At 42.0% G+C, this 14,933-nt stretch overlaps 1 protein-coding gene across 1 annotated transcript; it reads left to right on the forward strand.

The window, feature by feature from the left end:
• The first annotated feature begins 144 nt into the window (after positions 1 to 144).
• On the forward strand, positions 145 to 14,717 carry edem3 (ER degradation enhancer, mannosidase alpha-like 3). The gene is made up of 20 exons (XM_041040068.1): positions 145 to 1,382; positions 1,483 to 1,528; positions 1,966 to 2,066; positions 2,220 to 2,259; positions 2,552 to 2,664; positions 2,851 to 3,004; positions 5,340 to 5,474; positions 6,869 to 6,974; positions 7,300 to 7,397; positions 7,700 to 7,825; positions 7,918 to 8,001; positions 8,244 to 8,327; positions 8,710 to 8,834; positions 9,148 to 9,319; positions 9,406 to 9,551; positions 9,675 to 9,819; positions 9,987 to 10,178; positions 10,463 to 10,628; positions 11,042 to 11,227; positions 12,796 to 14,717. Exons 1-20 carry the CDS (start codon positions 1,294 to 1,296, stop codon positions 13,173 to 13,175), a joined length of 2,688 nt encoding a protein of 895 aa, XP_040896002.1. The 5' UTR covers positions 145 to 1,293; the 3' UTR covers positions 13,176 to 14,717.
• Positions 14,718 to 14,933: the final 216 nt, after the last annotated feature.

Raw genomic sequence — 14,933 nt, forward strand, 5'->3', positions numbered from 1 at the left:
GTACATACATAACTGGAGCTGGAGTATTCCCATCCCAGCGAGTGAGAGGCGATTTTATTGTCAGAAGATGGTGCCTGCGAAGCTAAACTCAGGGCCCAGACACTCTTGTGTCCAGGAAGCGGATGTTGTTGACGTTTTCTTCGAGACAGCATCCGGTCTTAAGGCTGGCTAGCTCTGGCGGAACAGCAGCTTACGGCGAAATTATCCACTTTACACCCCGAGGGACAGAAAAGATAGCCTCATCAGGTCCGATCATCAACAATGGACGTGTTTTTTTGTCGATTTATCTTGTGTTCTCGGTGTGTCGGTGGAGACCAGCTCGGCTAGTTAGCGCAGCTGGCAAACTGGCCGATTAAACCCCGACAAGTGCCCGGCTGCTTGTCTGTGTAGGTGACGGAGGTAAAATGTAAAAAGGAGGAAATAATTAACTCTTTATCTAAAAAAAGAAAAAGCTTTACCGTAAAGACACCAGAACAAGAGCTGGTATTAACCAGGGCTTCTCTGGACTTTTGGTTTAGTTAGTTGGTTGTAGATTGTGTGGACTAAGTAAACGATCTGAGTGGGATTATAAACACAGTAATAAGACGCATAAGACAGGGACTGTTACCACGGCGCTTCTTGCTTTGGTTTACAGTTTATTTTGAAGATGACATTGTGTTTTGTATAATTGAAAACGCCGATTACCGATTCGGTGAAGACTACATCTTGAAAGCAGAATTGTTGCCGTTTTCATATTTAGATCACTGGGTTCATTTGACTTAACGGGTTTGCTTTAGTGTAACGTTAGTCCTTTGGATGGCAACGTGTCACACGTCCTGTGTACAGCAGGTCCGGGTGACAGCTTGGAAAAGTAAACAGGTGTGACAGACCAACCTGCGCGCAGCACTTGGAGCAAATTTGCACTACAGCCAGTGTCTGATGCATCTCTATCAGGTACACCTAGATATCTGGTTACTTGAAATAACATTCCTACAAACATATTTAATTACAGTTTTGACTCTAGGTACACAGTCACTCTTTGGCTCATAGGTGTTTGCTGAGAAAGACAGATGGCGTGTAAGTGGCCAAGTTTGAGTAACAAGCTACGATTGTGTTGTGATGCTATTCATAACCACTGATGATGAGAAATAACGTTAATGAGATGGTGTTGGTTCATGTTTCTTTGGTGTTCTTGTTAGTCGACACTGTTTGGTTAGGGCAGTGGTAATGACTAGATATTTGCTCAGTGACTGACTGAGAGCCAAGCTGTAGTTGTACGCATATTGCTGTGTTCTCGCCCCCCCCCAAAAAACAATGCCGTCTTTACCATTTTCACTGGTGTTGCTCGGAGCATTATGCAGTCTCGGACAGGCCATGTCACGGGAGGAGAAGCAAAGGTTGAGGTGAGTTGTGAACAAAAACCACATGGCTCTCTTGGAGCATAATGTGAGAAAAGATGTTACACATGCTGACTGGTGCACGTCTTCTGTCTCTTCTCCAAAGGAACCAAGTGGTTGAGATGTTTGATCATGCGTATCAGAATTATATGGTAAGTTTTTCAAAAGAAACCAGAATTTAATAAGTTGGCATTTGCTTTGCTGCAAATGTATTTCAGTACAGCTTTTAGGTGACAGAGACTATTTTTTAAAATATTTTTTTATATTAGTGTAATACTACTACTAATAGTAGTATTAGTGTAGAAAAGTGAGTGTCTGATTTAAAATAAGATGTCATATTTTTTGTTGGCAATGGGTAATTTTAAATACAAAAATAAAAACACCTTGCTCATGTTTTGGTGCATGTTTTTTGATGCCAGCCTCAATAAATATTTCATCTGGCTTTGAAATTTTTTTCATGTTGGGATAACTCATATCATTTATATTTTAAGATGACTGAGGTCTAATCACACAGCTGTCTGCCTAAGAAAATAAAAAGAACTCAGGGTCAAAGCATGGTGATAGAAGAGAGTTTGTTTCTGTGTCCTAGGACCATGCGTACCCAGCAGATGAGCTGATGCCTCTGACATGCAGAGGAAGAGTACGTGGGCTTGAACCCAGTCGAGGCGACATAGACGACGCTCTGGGAAAGTGAGTATCATGCGGCATTTGTCAGAGGTCGAAGGTGGAGGCCAATTATACTTATATATGCTCAATAACCATCATTGTGTGGAATAACCTTCACACATGTTCCTGGAGGGGCATCGACACCCTCTGTAAACAGTTATGATCTGTCTCTGCTAGGTTCTCTCTGACCCTCATAGATACCCTGGATACTCTGGTGGTGAGTATCAGTTTAGTGTATTTTTGAGTTCTGTTTGCTTTACAGTAGTTTTTTAGCTATTTATTTTAACACTTTATGTAAAATCAATAGACAGGGAAAGCTATGATGAAATAGCAGGAAAGCAGTATTCACATCATGTAGAATTTAATTATAATAATATTTTGTGCGTGAGTCTTTGAGAGTGTTACAAGTTAAAAATGAATAAGGGCTGTAATTAAATATTTCTGCGAGCATTTTTGTCAACAGTATCCAATGTGGGTTTTTATATTCATGTACTGTTTCTCATGTCCAGCTTTTGAATAAGACGACAGAGTTTGAGGCGGCAGTGAGGAGAGTCCTATCAGATGTGAGGCTGGATAATGACATTGTAGTGTCGGTCTTTGAAACCAACATTCGAGTCCTTGGGTAAGATTGGACTGGAACGGTCAGCACACGATGACTTGATAAACACAGTGCTCATATACTTTCACATATTTTAAAGTAACATGTTTTTTTCTAATCAGAACAGCGTATGTTCCAAATTGACGAAAGACAGAAGATATCAGTGGATTGTTTTGTACCTTTATTCTTTGTGTGTGTGTGTGTATTCAGAGGTCTGTTAGGAGGGCACTCCATGGCTGTGATGCTGAAGGAGGAAGGTCAGCACATGCAGTGGTACCAGGATGAGCTCCTGCATATGGCCAAAGACCTGGGCCTCCGACTGCTGCCGGCCTTCAACACCAGCAGTGGCCTGCCTTACCCCCGGGTGAGACGGACACACATACAGTCCCCTCCAAAAGTATTGGAACAATGAGGCTGATTCCTTTATTTTTACTGTAGGCTGGAAACATTTGGGTTTGACACCAAAAGATGAATATGACACAAAAATTCAACATCTCAGCTTTTATTTCCAGGTACTTACATCTGGATCCGATACACAACGTAGAAGATAACATTTTTTGTAAAGAAGCACCACATTTTTAGGTGTTCAAATGTATTGGAACAGATAATTAAAGCAAATAAGACTTAATATTTTGTTGCAAATCCTTTGCTTGAAATAACTGCATCAAGTCTGTGACCCATTGACATCACCAAACTTTTGCATTCTTCTTTTGTGATGCTTTTCCAGGCTTTCACTGCAGCCTCTTTCAGCTGTTGCTTGTTTTGGGGGGTTGTTCCCTTCAGTTTCCTCTTTAGCAAGTGAAAAGCATGCTCTATAGGATTCAAGTCTGGAGATTGACTTGGCCAGTCTAAAACCTTCCACTTCTTGCCCCTGATGAACTCCTTTGTTGTTTTTGCAGTGTGTTTTGGGTCGTTTTCTTGCTGCATGATGAAGGATCTCCCAATCAGTTTGGTTGCATTTTTCTTTAAATTGGCAGACAAAATGTTTTTGTAGACTTCTGAGTTCATTTTGCTGCTGCCATCAGGTGTTACCTCATCAATGAAGATTAATGAGCCCATCCCAGAAGAAGCCATGCAAGCCCAAGCCATGACATTGCCTCCACCATGTTTAACAGTTGAGCTTGTGTGTTTGGGATTATGGGCAGATCCTTTCTTTCTCCAAACCTTAGCCTTTCCATCACTTTGGTAAAAGTTAATCTTTGTCTCATCAGTCCATAACACTTTGTCCCAGAATGTTTGAGGCTCGTCTCTATACTTTTTGGCAAAATCTAGCCTGGCCTTCCTATTCTTCTTGCTGATGAGTGGCTTGCATCTTCTGGTGTAGCCTCTGTACTTTTGCTCATGAAGTCTTCTGCGAACAGTAGATACTGATACTTTCACTCCTGCCCTCTGGAGGTTGTTGGTGATGTCACTAACAGTTGTTTTAGGGTTTTTCTTTGCAGCTCTCACAATGTTTCTGTCATCAACTGCTGTTGTTTTTCTCGGTCTACCTGTTCGACGTCTGTTACTTAGTACACCAGTGGTTTCCTTCTTCTTTAAGACATTCCAAATGGTTGTACTGGCTATGGCCAATGTTTGTCCAATGGCTCTGATCGACTTTCCATCTTTTCTCAGCTTCACAATTGCCTCTTTCTCCCTCATAGACAGCTCTCTGGTTTTCATGTTTGTTACACTTCTTGCTGTAAATGCAGTCTCCTCTGGCAAAACCCAAATGTGAAACTGAGCAAGTGCTATTTATTGTTTGAATAATTAGTGTAATAGGAAACACCTGGGCAACAAACACCTGTCAGTCACATGTTCCAATACTTTTGATCACCCAGAAATGTAGTGTTCCTTTACAAATAATGTTATCTTCTAAGTTGTGCATCAGAACCAGATGTAAATACCTGGAAATCAAAGCTGAAATGTTGAATTTTTGTCTCATATTTGTTTTTCGGTGTCATACTCAAATGTTTCCAGTCCACAGAAAAGATAAAGGAATTTGCTTCACTGTTCCAATACTTTTGGAGGGGACTGTATAAAAACCACTGATTCATCTCGTTAAAGTCAGAAACACACCTAAACACTCTCTACACAAACTACCTAAACTTACCTCTTAACCCTGTGAGACCTGAACTATGAAAGAATGGTCAGAAAATTCTAATTTTTCAAATATGAACTCTTTATTTGTCCCTTTGACAAAATGTAAAAAAAAAAAATTCTAAGTATATTTTTTGTTTGTATCACACATGTCAAAACATTTAGAAAAGTGAGGAGTGTCTACCAGGAGTCAGTATACGAGCATAAGAGTTCATCTAAAAGGGTTAAATGCAAAGTTTATGCTTGATGGTGATGCAATGAGTCCCAGAAATGTGGGTATCATATATGATACGTACGGGCTCACAGGGTTAAGCAAAATTCGGTTTTAGTCTTTATTGAAACATGTCTGATCATATGGGCATTATAAAATGACATGTTTATGCTCACATTTCCAGCATTGCATTATGACAAACAGGCATCTACATTTGCTCGCAGCATCCTTTCAGATCAGGGCTGCATATTTCCATTTTCTGCTTCACCGCTCTGCTCGCAGCTGTCAGAGCTTTTAGACACAGACATTTTCATGGCTGACTAGTTTTCATGCACAATCTCTTGCATTCCAAATGTGTCTCTAAAAACAGTGTTTTTGTTGTTTGTTTTTTTTTTCTCCTGCTTGACAGGTGAACTTGAAATATGGTGTCAGGGGTCCTGAGACGAGAACAGGCACAGAAACGGACACTTGCACTGCCTGTGCAGGAACCATCATCCTGGAGTTTGCTGCCTTAAGTCGCTTCACTGGGGATCCTGTGTTTGAGGTATTACATTTTTCACCAGATGTGCCTGCATTGCACATGTTGTAATTTATGATTTAGTGGAACTTTTTTTTTTCTCTTTTTATCTCTGTGTTGAACACCGCAAAGGCTTTGATCAGACTGATAGGAGAAACCCAATGGAAATATCAACAGTTATGATATTGGTTTTCCACATCAGTCAACAGTGGAAACAGATTTATGCTGCTGTTCAGTGAAGTGTAGATAAGGAAGCAATATATTTTAGTCAACATGTGTTTAATGGTGAACTTGTTATTGGGAATAATATAAACTTTTGCCAACAATAAGTTCACGTTTTTGGCCATGACTAATTATTTACAAGCAGAATGTGCGAATACAAATTCCTCTTTGTGTTCTGTGCGACGCGTAAACCTTAAATTGTCGTCAGCTATTTGAACAGACATGTCTCAGCTGTGTGTGAAACAGCCACACCTCACAAGTGACTCATCTTTCTTTGTAATCCAGGTTACGCTTTTTACTGTGCTTCTGTGTTGGCAACAACTGTGGCCGGAGGCGTTCATGTTTTTGGGTTCTACAGCTCATTCTTTGGAAGGCGATATCTCAGGAACGCTTTTAGGGGAATGTTTTTTTTAAACTTTGGCACAAACATTTGCTTGGACCCAAGGATGAGTGGATTAGATTTTGGTGGTCAAAGGTCAAATAATCTTTTTGGCCATAAATCAAGTTATCTCACTCACTCACAACTCGACTCACAGGTTTTCATGGGAACATTTAAGCACTGGGAACCCAGACCCTCTGACCTTAAAGACACAGTTACATTTCTCCTGTTGGGGACATATATCATGTAGTTGGGGATACTGGGGCTCATTCGCCACTCTTCAGAAGAAACAACATCTTACTAATTCCTTCTTTTTAATTACATATTAAAATTTATTTGTGTCACAATGCTACTTCTTTGTGCTGTATCATCTGATACCTTGATGTTCTCCATATCAAAAATATGTTGCTTTGCAGCATTTTTGTCACATCCGTGTCTTCTTACAAGATCTTTTTGATTTTCCTACCATGGCATGTCAAAATGTCTTCTGCAGTAAGTTCCTCTTAATGACAAAGCTATTGAGGTAAAATAAGCCAGACCTAGACATTTGGGAATGTGTAGAAATGTCAGCTTTTTGTCTTTTTTTGTATATTTTTTTCAAGCGGATAAGAAGAAAACTTCAGTTTTTTTTGTGAAAAAGTTTGTTTTTTTCCCCCTTTGTTGCCATAATGGAGTCTGCTTCACTTCCTGGCAGCAGTACAGTGCTGAACAAGCACAGAGTCAATCACTCTAACAGTCAATCATTCTAACAGTGGACAGCCACTGCAGATCGATTTTTACTTTTTTAATCAATAGTGCATCGCTCCTCTCACACACACAGGCCCATGCCCGGAGAGCCTTGGACTTTCTGTGGGAGAAGAGACAGAGGAACAGCAATCTGGTGGGAACCACCATCAACATTCACTCTGGAGAGTGGGTCCGAAGAGGTGAGAGAAGCGAGGGGGTGGCAGGGAGAGTCTGAGGGAGATGAAAGAGGGAAGGGGGATGACACGACCGAGTGAGTGAAGGACAGGCCAGATGAAGGGGGCGAGGCAGAGATGAAAGAAACAGGAGTGGAGAAATAGGGAAGGAGGCAGTTATGGATTGATGAGGAGACAAGGACACGGGAAAGTGAAAATTAAGTATACAGCTATAATCTGTCTCTGTGAGAGAGGATTTGGCTGTACGGGGAGCGAGAGGGTGAATTTACAACATTTGTTTGTTGTCTGATTTCTCTAACTCATGAAATGACGTGTGATTATGTGTCTTCAGACAGTGGAGTCGGAGCAGGAATTGACTCATACTATGAATACCTGCTAAAGGCCTACATCCTCTTGGGAGATGACCTGTTTCTGCAGCGGTTCAATATTGTGAGGACGCACACACAGACACACAGACACACAGACACACACACACACACACACACACAGATACTTGCCAGAGTAATTTGATGCCTCTCTGTCTGCATAATAGCATGTAGTCACAGGGGGCATCTCCAACATAAAGCAGCATTCTACTTTTCCATCTGTGCATTTCAGGAGTCTGTGTAGTCCTTCAGCACACATGTTGGCATTAAAATACTAATTTTTTTTTTTTTTTAGATATTTAACTGAGTTAACTTCTTTTCTCAATCTGTTTTAAACCCTCATCAATCTTTTTATGTTCCATTTAGCACTATGCATCTATAATGAAGTACATTAGCCAGCCTCCTCTGCTGCTCGATGTCCACATCCACAAACCTCTGCTTCCTGCACGCACCTGGATGGACTCTCTGCTGGCTTTCTTCCCTGGACTGCAGGTTAGGTTGAATCATATGAAGTGAACCTTCTACTGTCCCTGTAGAGTCCTGTGCCACGGCAGTAACGTTGTACATATTGTGCGTGTCCCCAGGTGTTGAAAGGAGATATCCGTCCTGCTATCGAGACTCACGAGATGTTGTACCAAGTTACCAAGAAACACAACTTCCTCCCAGAGGTAATCTGTCTCTAACTTAAACAAACTAAAGCTCGTGTTCTGTCTGCTCCACAGTAAATGACTGTGTCATTCAAATAGATTCAAACAACCCCATATGGCTTATGTTGCCAACTAAAATGAGTTTGAAGTGAACCAGCCTGCGTTTCATGCAACACGGCTGCATTTTAGCACAGTCCGTCTGTTCTAATTACAACGCTTGGGATGGTGATCTGACCCCTTCGTCCTTCTCCATCTGTCCCCAGGCCTTCACTACTGATTTCAGGGTACACTGGGCCCAACATCCCCTGAGGCCTGAGTTTGCGGAGAGCACCTATTTCCTTTACAAGGTAATTTATCACGGAAGCTTGACATAATGCTGGCGTTCTCTTTTCACTGCCACAGTCCCCCAGGTAAACGTCTATCATCATGCAGCAGTTTATGTTAAATGTTGTCAACTTGCTGTTTGATCTCAGGTTTCTAACTTTTGACTAAAATTTCAAGGTGAATCAGGATTCGCTCAGTGTTTCAGAAACACTGTCTCCATTTCTGGATTGTTGTATAATACTACTCTTTACTACTTTGGTTGGATTTTGGTGTCTTTAAATTTAAGAAAGGAACATAATGTGATAAAATACTGAGATCATTTCTCTTAGATTTCACTGGAGCCCTCCTCATAGCTGAAGTACTGTCCTCTGTTATGACCACACTGCTGTCCTCTCATTGTCCCAGGCCACAGGAGACCCTTACTACCTGGAGGCAGGTCGCACCATCCTGGACAACCTCAATCGCTTTGCTCGTGTTCCCTGCGGCTTCGCTGCAATGAAGGACGTGCGCACTGGCAGCCACGAGGACAGGTGAGAACATAAAGTCTTAGAAAATTTGTATGTATTGGCCATCACAAAAATTCGAATGATGCTCTGATATGTTTCAAATTTGTTTATAATATTATAAATTTTGCGACATTCATGTGTAGCATATTGTCCAACATGCATGCTGGTATATTTATAGCAAATATTGTGAAAATATATTGTCCTACTGATAAGTTAGCATCTACATTGTAATGCTCATACTGATTATTTGATAAATATAGGTACATAGAGATACAGCATATAGAACTGTGTCCCCCTTTGTTAACCACATTTCTTATACTTCTTCTCTTTTTCTCAGAATGGACTCGTTCTTCCTGGCTGAGATGTTTAAATACCTGTTCCTGCTGTTTGCTGATGCGGAGGACCTACCTTTTGACGTGGAGGACTACGTCTTCACAACCGAGGCACATCTGCTGCCTCTGTCCCTCTCTGCGGCTTCTCAGTCGTCATTTACTACCTCAAACAGAACGGTAAAAGACATGATACCTTTATCATTAAAATCTGACAAAGTGATGAAAACATTTGCGTATTCCAACAAACCTGTCATCCACTTCAGTCAGAGGAGGAGCTGGACGACTCTAACTTTGACTGGACCTGCCCTAACACCCGCCTCCTGTTTCCTGATCCCGCCTTCCCTCGTAACCTGAGAGAACCAATACGTAGTGCTGTGGACAAGAGCTGCCCCCGTCCTGCTCCTTACCGGTATATATGAATACAGGTTTTACCAGGTTATACACCTGCACCTATTATCGGTTTTCCCTAACTACTGTATTTCTTCCACCTTTTTTAACTTCTTGCTCTTCTTCCTCCTCACCCTTGTTTCAGGGAGCCTGGTATGGGCCGTCCTCCCCTGAGGGCTCAGGACTTCATGGCAAACAACCCTGAACATCTGGAGCTGCTGAGGAGGATGGGAGTCAGTCTCATCCACCTGAAAGATGGCAGGGTGCAACTAGTCCAGCATGCTACACAGGTAGAACACTTCTGTAACAAGGATAAACATTCACATGGTCTTTGAAGTGACTGGTTGTCATGAACAGTGTGCAGCTTATCAGCTTCAGGCATCCTGACTTTTTCAAATTCTTTCTCTCTCTCTCTCTCCCTCCCTCTCCTCTCCCATTCTGTCACACCCACACCTAGGCGGTGAGCGCGGTAGCAGCAGAGGACGGCGTGCGTTTCATGCAGGAGATGATGGAGCTGTCCAGCCAGCAGCAGAAAGAGCAGCTGCCTCCCAGAGCCATTCAGATTGTCTCACATCCGTTCTTTGGCAGGGTTGTTCTGACCGCCGGCCCAGCGCAGTTTGGCACAGACCTGTCCAAAAGTTCCACAGGGGTGAGTGGGTTTTGTCGCTTCGCCAAGTAGCCAGGTTTCAAATGGGCACTTAAATGTCCTGTTTGTTTTTCCTAAGAGAGCCACTCACTTTTTCCCTGTACTTTTGAGAGAGCATTTCCTCTTGAGGAATATTTTCCTAATTCAAACAGAAGGAAAGATGAGCTTTTGGATTAAGCACCAGAAGAGAACACGTGGGATTAGACTGCAGTGCTTTACACCACGCAATATTAAAATGTGTTCCCTCATTCTTTGCAATAATTCTGCTTCTTTCCTCCTGTGCACAGGTACGAGGCTTTGTGACTGTGGCTGAACCCTACAGCGGCTGTTCTGAGATCACCAATGCTGAGTACGTCCAGGGCCACATCGCTCTTCTCCAGAGGGGTCAGTGCATGTTTGCAGAAAAGGCCCGACACATCCAGAAGGCTGGCGCCATCGGAGGCATAGTCATCGGTGAGTGCAAGCAGCTAACGACACAAGATGGAAGATGACTACTCAGTGACTAGATTAGCATTCGATAAATGGATTATCCTGAAGACAGGCTGTCGAATAGGGTTCTGCACATCACATGACGGCTGAATAATAAGCCAGAACTTCTGAAAGATTAATAATAATAGCAGATAATAATAATAATATTAATGATAGCCTTCCCTCGAATTGTCTTCAAATTGCCTTTTTTGTCTGAAAAGCAGTACAAAACCAAAAGATACTGAATTTATAATGACAGAAAACAGTGGAAAAAAAGGGAAATTCTTTCATTTTAGAACTTGGAAACAGTAGATTTTTTTTTTCTCTTCAAAGAACTCCATAGATGAATTATTCATATCGCTCACTCTCCCCCTTTTGCTCCCTTTCTCTCCTTCAAGACGACAATGAGGGCAGCAGCAGTGACACAGCTCCCCTGTTTCAGATGGCTGGGGATGGCCGCAACACAGATGACATCACCTTGCCTCTCCTCTTCCTCTTCCACAAGGAGGGCAACATCCTGCTGGAGGCGCTGAAGGAGTACAGGGAGGTGGAGGTGCTGCTGAGCGACAAGGCCAGAGACAGAGGTGTGACATTACTCCCACATGTGCCTCCCCAGTGGTTGGGGTACTTGTCTTTACTCCACTTATCTCTCTCGATAAGATTGATCACATCAGCGTACTCACATCTCTCTACTGACTGAGCCTCCATTAGGTGCTCAGCTTGAGGTTTAGAGATTCAGGCAATATTTGAAGTCTCAGAGATCGTGAGTCATTCCAAAAGCCACCCACCAGCTGTGGTTATAATGGTGCACACTGGAGATTTACACTTACCAAAATCGCATCCTCATTTTTCTCCTCCTTTCCCACATTTGCCGAATCCCTCTGTTCCCTGTGGTGGACTGTAACAGTGCCTTTCCTCTCCTCTCTTTCTTGGTTTCTCTTCTTTTTTTCATAACCCTTTCCCCTTTGGATGAGCAGCAGCCATATTCAAAGGTAAACCTCTTCCTGGCAGCCTGATTGAGGGCAGTAAGTATTCTCTTCTTCTCCTTCTTTCTTTGTCTGTTACCCACATTTCTGCACTTTTCTCTCCTTTGATTTTATCCATGTTCCGTCCTTTCATTAATGCTTGTATCTCCCCCTCCCTCTCTTTCTCACTCTGCCTTCAAACCATATAATCCTGTTTGTGTTTGATAGAAGAGCTTAGTTTATGCTCTGTATTGTCATTTGTCATTTTCCCCACTCAGAGTTTAGGTTTTAGGACACTTTTTTTCCTCACAGGAGAAAAACCAGTAGTTACACATGGCAAGACTGGACAGTGTAGCAGGGTTTGACCACACATTGTTCAGCTTGTCATGGTTTTATCTACATTTACTTTTAAATGTTCAGATGTGTTTACTCTCACACAGGCTGTAAAATGGCACTAAATAATCATAACTAATACTAAGAAGGGTAAACAGAGACTATTATCATTGTAAGGAACATGGCTGTAGCTGCATAACAGCACAATTGGAGCTGTTAAGGATCTGAGCACTTTTTCAGCAGAACTGATGCCTACTGAAAAAGACACATGACCACAAATCCTTTGATTAATGGGTAGTATCCCACAAAGCCATCGTGACACCATAATGGCCAGACAGTGTGGCTATCTGTTCCTGAAATATCATTACCTGTTGTCACTGCGGCAGTCCTGGGTGCATTCCTTCGACTGTGTAATAAAAAAGCACAACCTCGCGCCTTAACACATTAACCTTCAGCAGTCAAAGAATCGTCTACGTTTTTAGAAACTACAACAGATCAAACAGATCCAATAGATTTTGTTTCTCTAACCAGATGCATGCAAAATTCACAGCACACTTTTTTTTTTTTTTTTTTGCCGGATTTCTTTTCTCAGTTTCTCAGTTGTGCGGTTATGTGAGAAAGGCTTTATCCTTTGGGAAACATGACTCACCATCGGCAACATGCTGTTATGGTTGACAGCCTCTCGATGAAAACGGTTCTATTTTTGACTGAGTAAGGCTACCAGGAGGCATGTTGTATAGATTACTGACAGAAGAGGAGGAAAGGAGCTTTTGTGTGTGTGTGTGTGTGTGTCCGTGTCCTACACATCTTTTTGTATAGAGCTGCTCAGTCTCACACCCCTGCATCCTTTTCAGGTGTAGATGTGCAAGAAGCAGAGGAGGACTGCTTAACTGAGGCAACAACTCCCACCTCATTTGAACCCACCAGCCAAACGCAAATGAGCACGGTGGAACTAGACGAATCTGCTTCAGAGGAGGTTTCTCCATCACAGGAGGAAGCCAGTCCTGTAAGTGAAGAAACTAGTCCTGCGGAAGAAGTTAGTCCACCGGAAGAGGAAGCTAGTCCTGCAGAGGCAGAGTCTGATTCGGCTCAGCCTCCAGAGGAGAGAGACTCTGACAGGAGAGAGGAGTCTGAGGGCGACACAGACTCAAGCAGCCAATCAGTGGATGAGCTGCTGGCTGATTGGCGGGAAGACTTGGAGGCTTTCCAGCAGATGGAGAAGGATGAGCTCTGACAGGCGTCGGACGTGTCGTACCCTGTGACTGTGGTTTGATCCCATCATGGGGAGAGCCCCAGAGGGAGCGCATCTTCACACCAGCCTCAATCTGACGAACTCATAGGAAGCTGGGGAGATGTCTTTCGTGACTGTTTCTTCTCTTACCCTCTGTGAATGGTACCACGTGCCAAGGTCAACGCACATACTGTATCTCTGGACCATAAGGAAGTCCTTTTTAGCCTGGTAGATGATGGATGAGAGACCAGGGTTCTTACCTCACTTTCTCATGCAGTTTCTGTTATTCTGTCATAACAAAACCCAATGAATGACACGGACCAGACTGTATGTAACAGTGGCTCACTTTCCAGTCAAAATTACTTCTCATATTGTTGTTCTCTATGCATTTCTGCCTCCTTTTGCTTAAATGAATGCTGGTCCAACAACTACGTTCTGACTAATCAATCCTTCGACCAATTTTATTGAAACGTGATGATTATTTGTGATGATACGTTTATTGTTTTCATGGTCTTGGGCGTAATCATATGTGTACTCGCTGATGTGAGTTAAAGACTTAATTCACGTTGGGATCTGTAACGTCAAATTCAGCTGCAGGATCTTTTTATGGCTTTATCGTAGACAAACTCAGCACCAAATTAATCTCTCTAGAGGTATATGACGTCATCTGTCAGTGTAAACATGTATTTGTCAAGATATATTGACGGAAACAATATGGCGCTGTTCGCTCAGGTTCTGGTTCTCCTCAAGAACAACAACCTCTGGACCACTTAGGGGTGGAGCAGGCACACCCTCAGAAGCGTAGTGGGATGGATTACACACCCGCAGACTGCCACAGGAGGGCGCTATATGATCTGTCTGTCATGCTGTAGCTGCTGACTGACTGGAAGGAGCAGAAATAAGCCAATAAATGAACATGTTGAAATTAAATAAAAATTGAGAGATAAATGGGGCAGACTGACTTGATTCTTTGAGTTCATGTTAGTTGAACACTGAACGTTTGGTTTAAATTTGGGTTTTAAATTTTGAGTTTACTATATTAGAATGAAGGCATGTTTGAATCCAGTAAGAGTTTCATTTTTGACTAAAGTGTTATACAACGTTTTAATAATGTAAAATATGAATCTATAGAGTAGTTAGCACATGCCATGTCTGTGGGGTTTTCAGGGGGGAACAGTATGAACAAGTTCACTTTTACAAGAAAGGTGAAAATGTCATTTTCAGCTCAGTTCTTTTCCCACAGACATGTTTCTGTAAACAGTGGGCGGACACCCACATAAAATCAGTTGAGTCAATTGATTTACATCTGTAATTGGAAAATTCTCAGCGTGCACCATAGCATTACTGTCAAACTGATTAAAGCTGTGGTGGAAGACGTACTCATATCTATTAATTAAGTAAAAATAGAAATATTCAGTTACAATTCACTGAATCATCTGTATCAAAAGTATTTGCTGGGCATGGTGGGCCCTTTCAGAGTATTATTTTAGTATGTGCATGTTTAGTATGTAATATATCAAGTAACTAAAAATAAACGTTTTCAGATAATTGTAGGTTACTATCTTCAATATTTGCCTCTGAAGTGTATGAATTAGGACTTTAAAAGAGTATTATTTAATATTGTACTGCAAAAGTACAATATTTGAGTAAATGCACTTAGTAACTTCCCACTACTGGATTTAAGTGACATTTTTATGGAGGAAAAAAAATATATATATATAAAAACACATTTCTTTTGTTGACGTTGTTAGTGGATTTCCT

Source organism: Toxotes jaculatrix, chromosome 6, assembly GCF_017976425.1.
Source record: "Toxotes jaculatrix isolate fToxJac2 chromosome 6, fToxJac2.pri, whole genome shotgun sequence".
In the NCBI taxonomy this organism is placed as follows: domain Eukaryota; kingdom Metazoa; phylum Chordata; class Actinopteri; family Toxotidae; genus Toxotes; species Toxotes jaculatrix.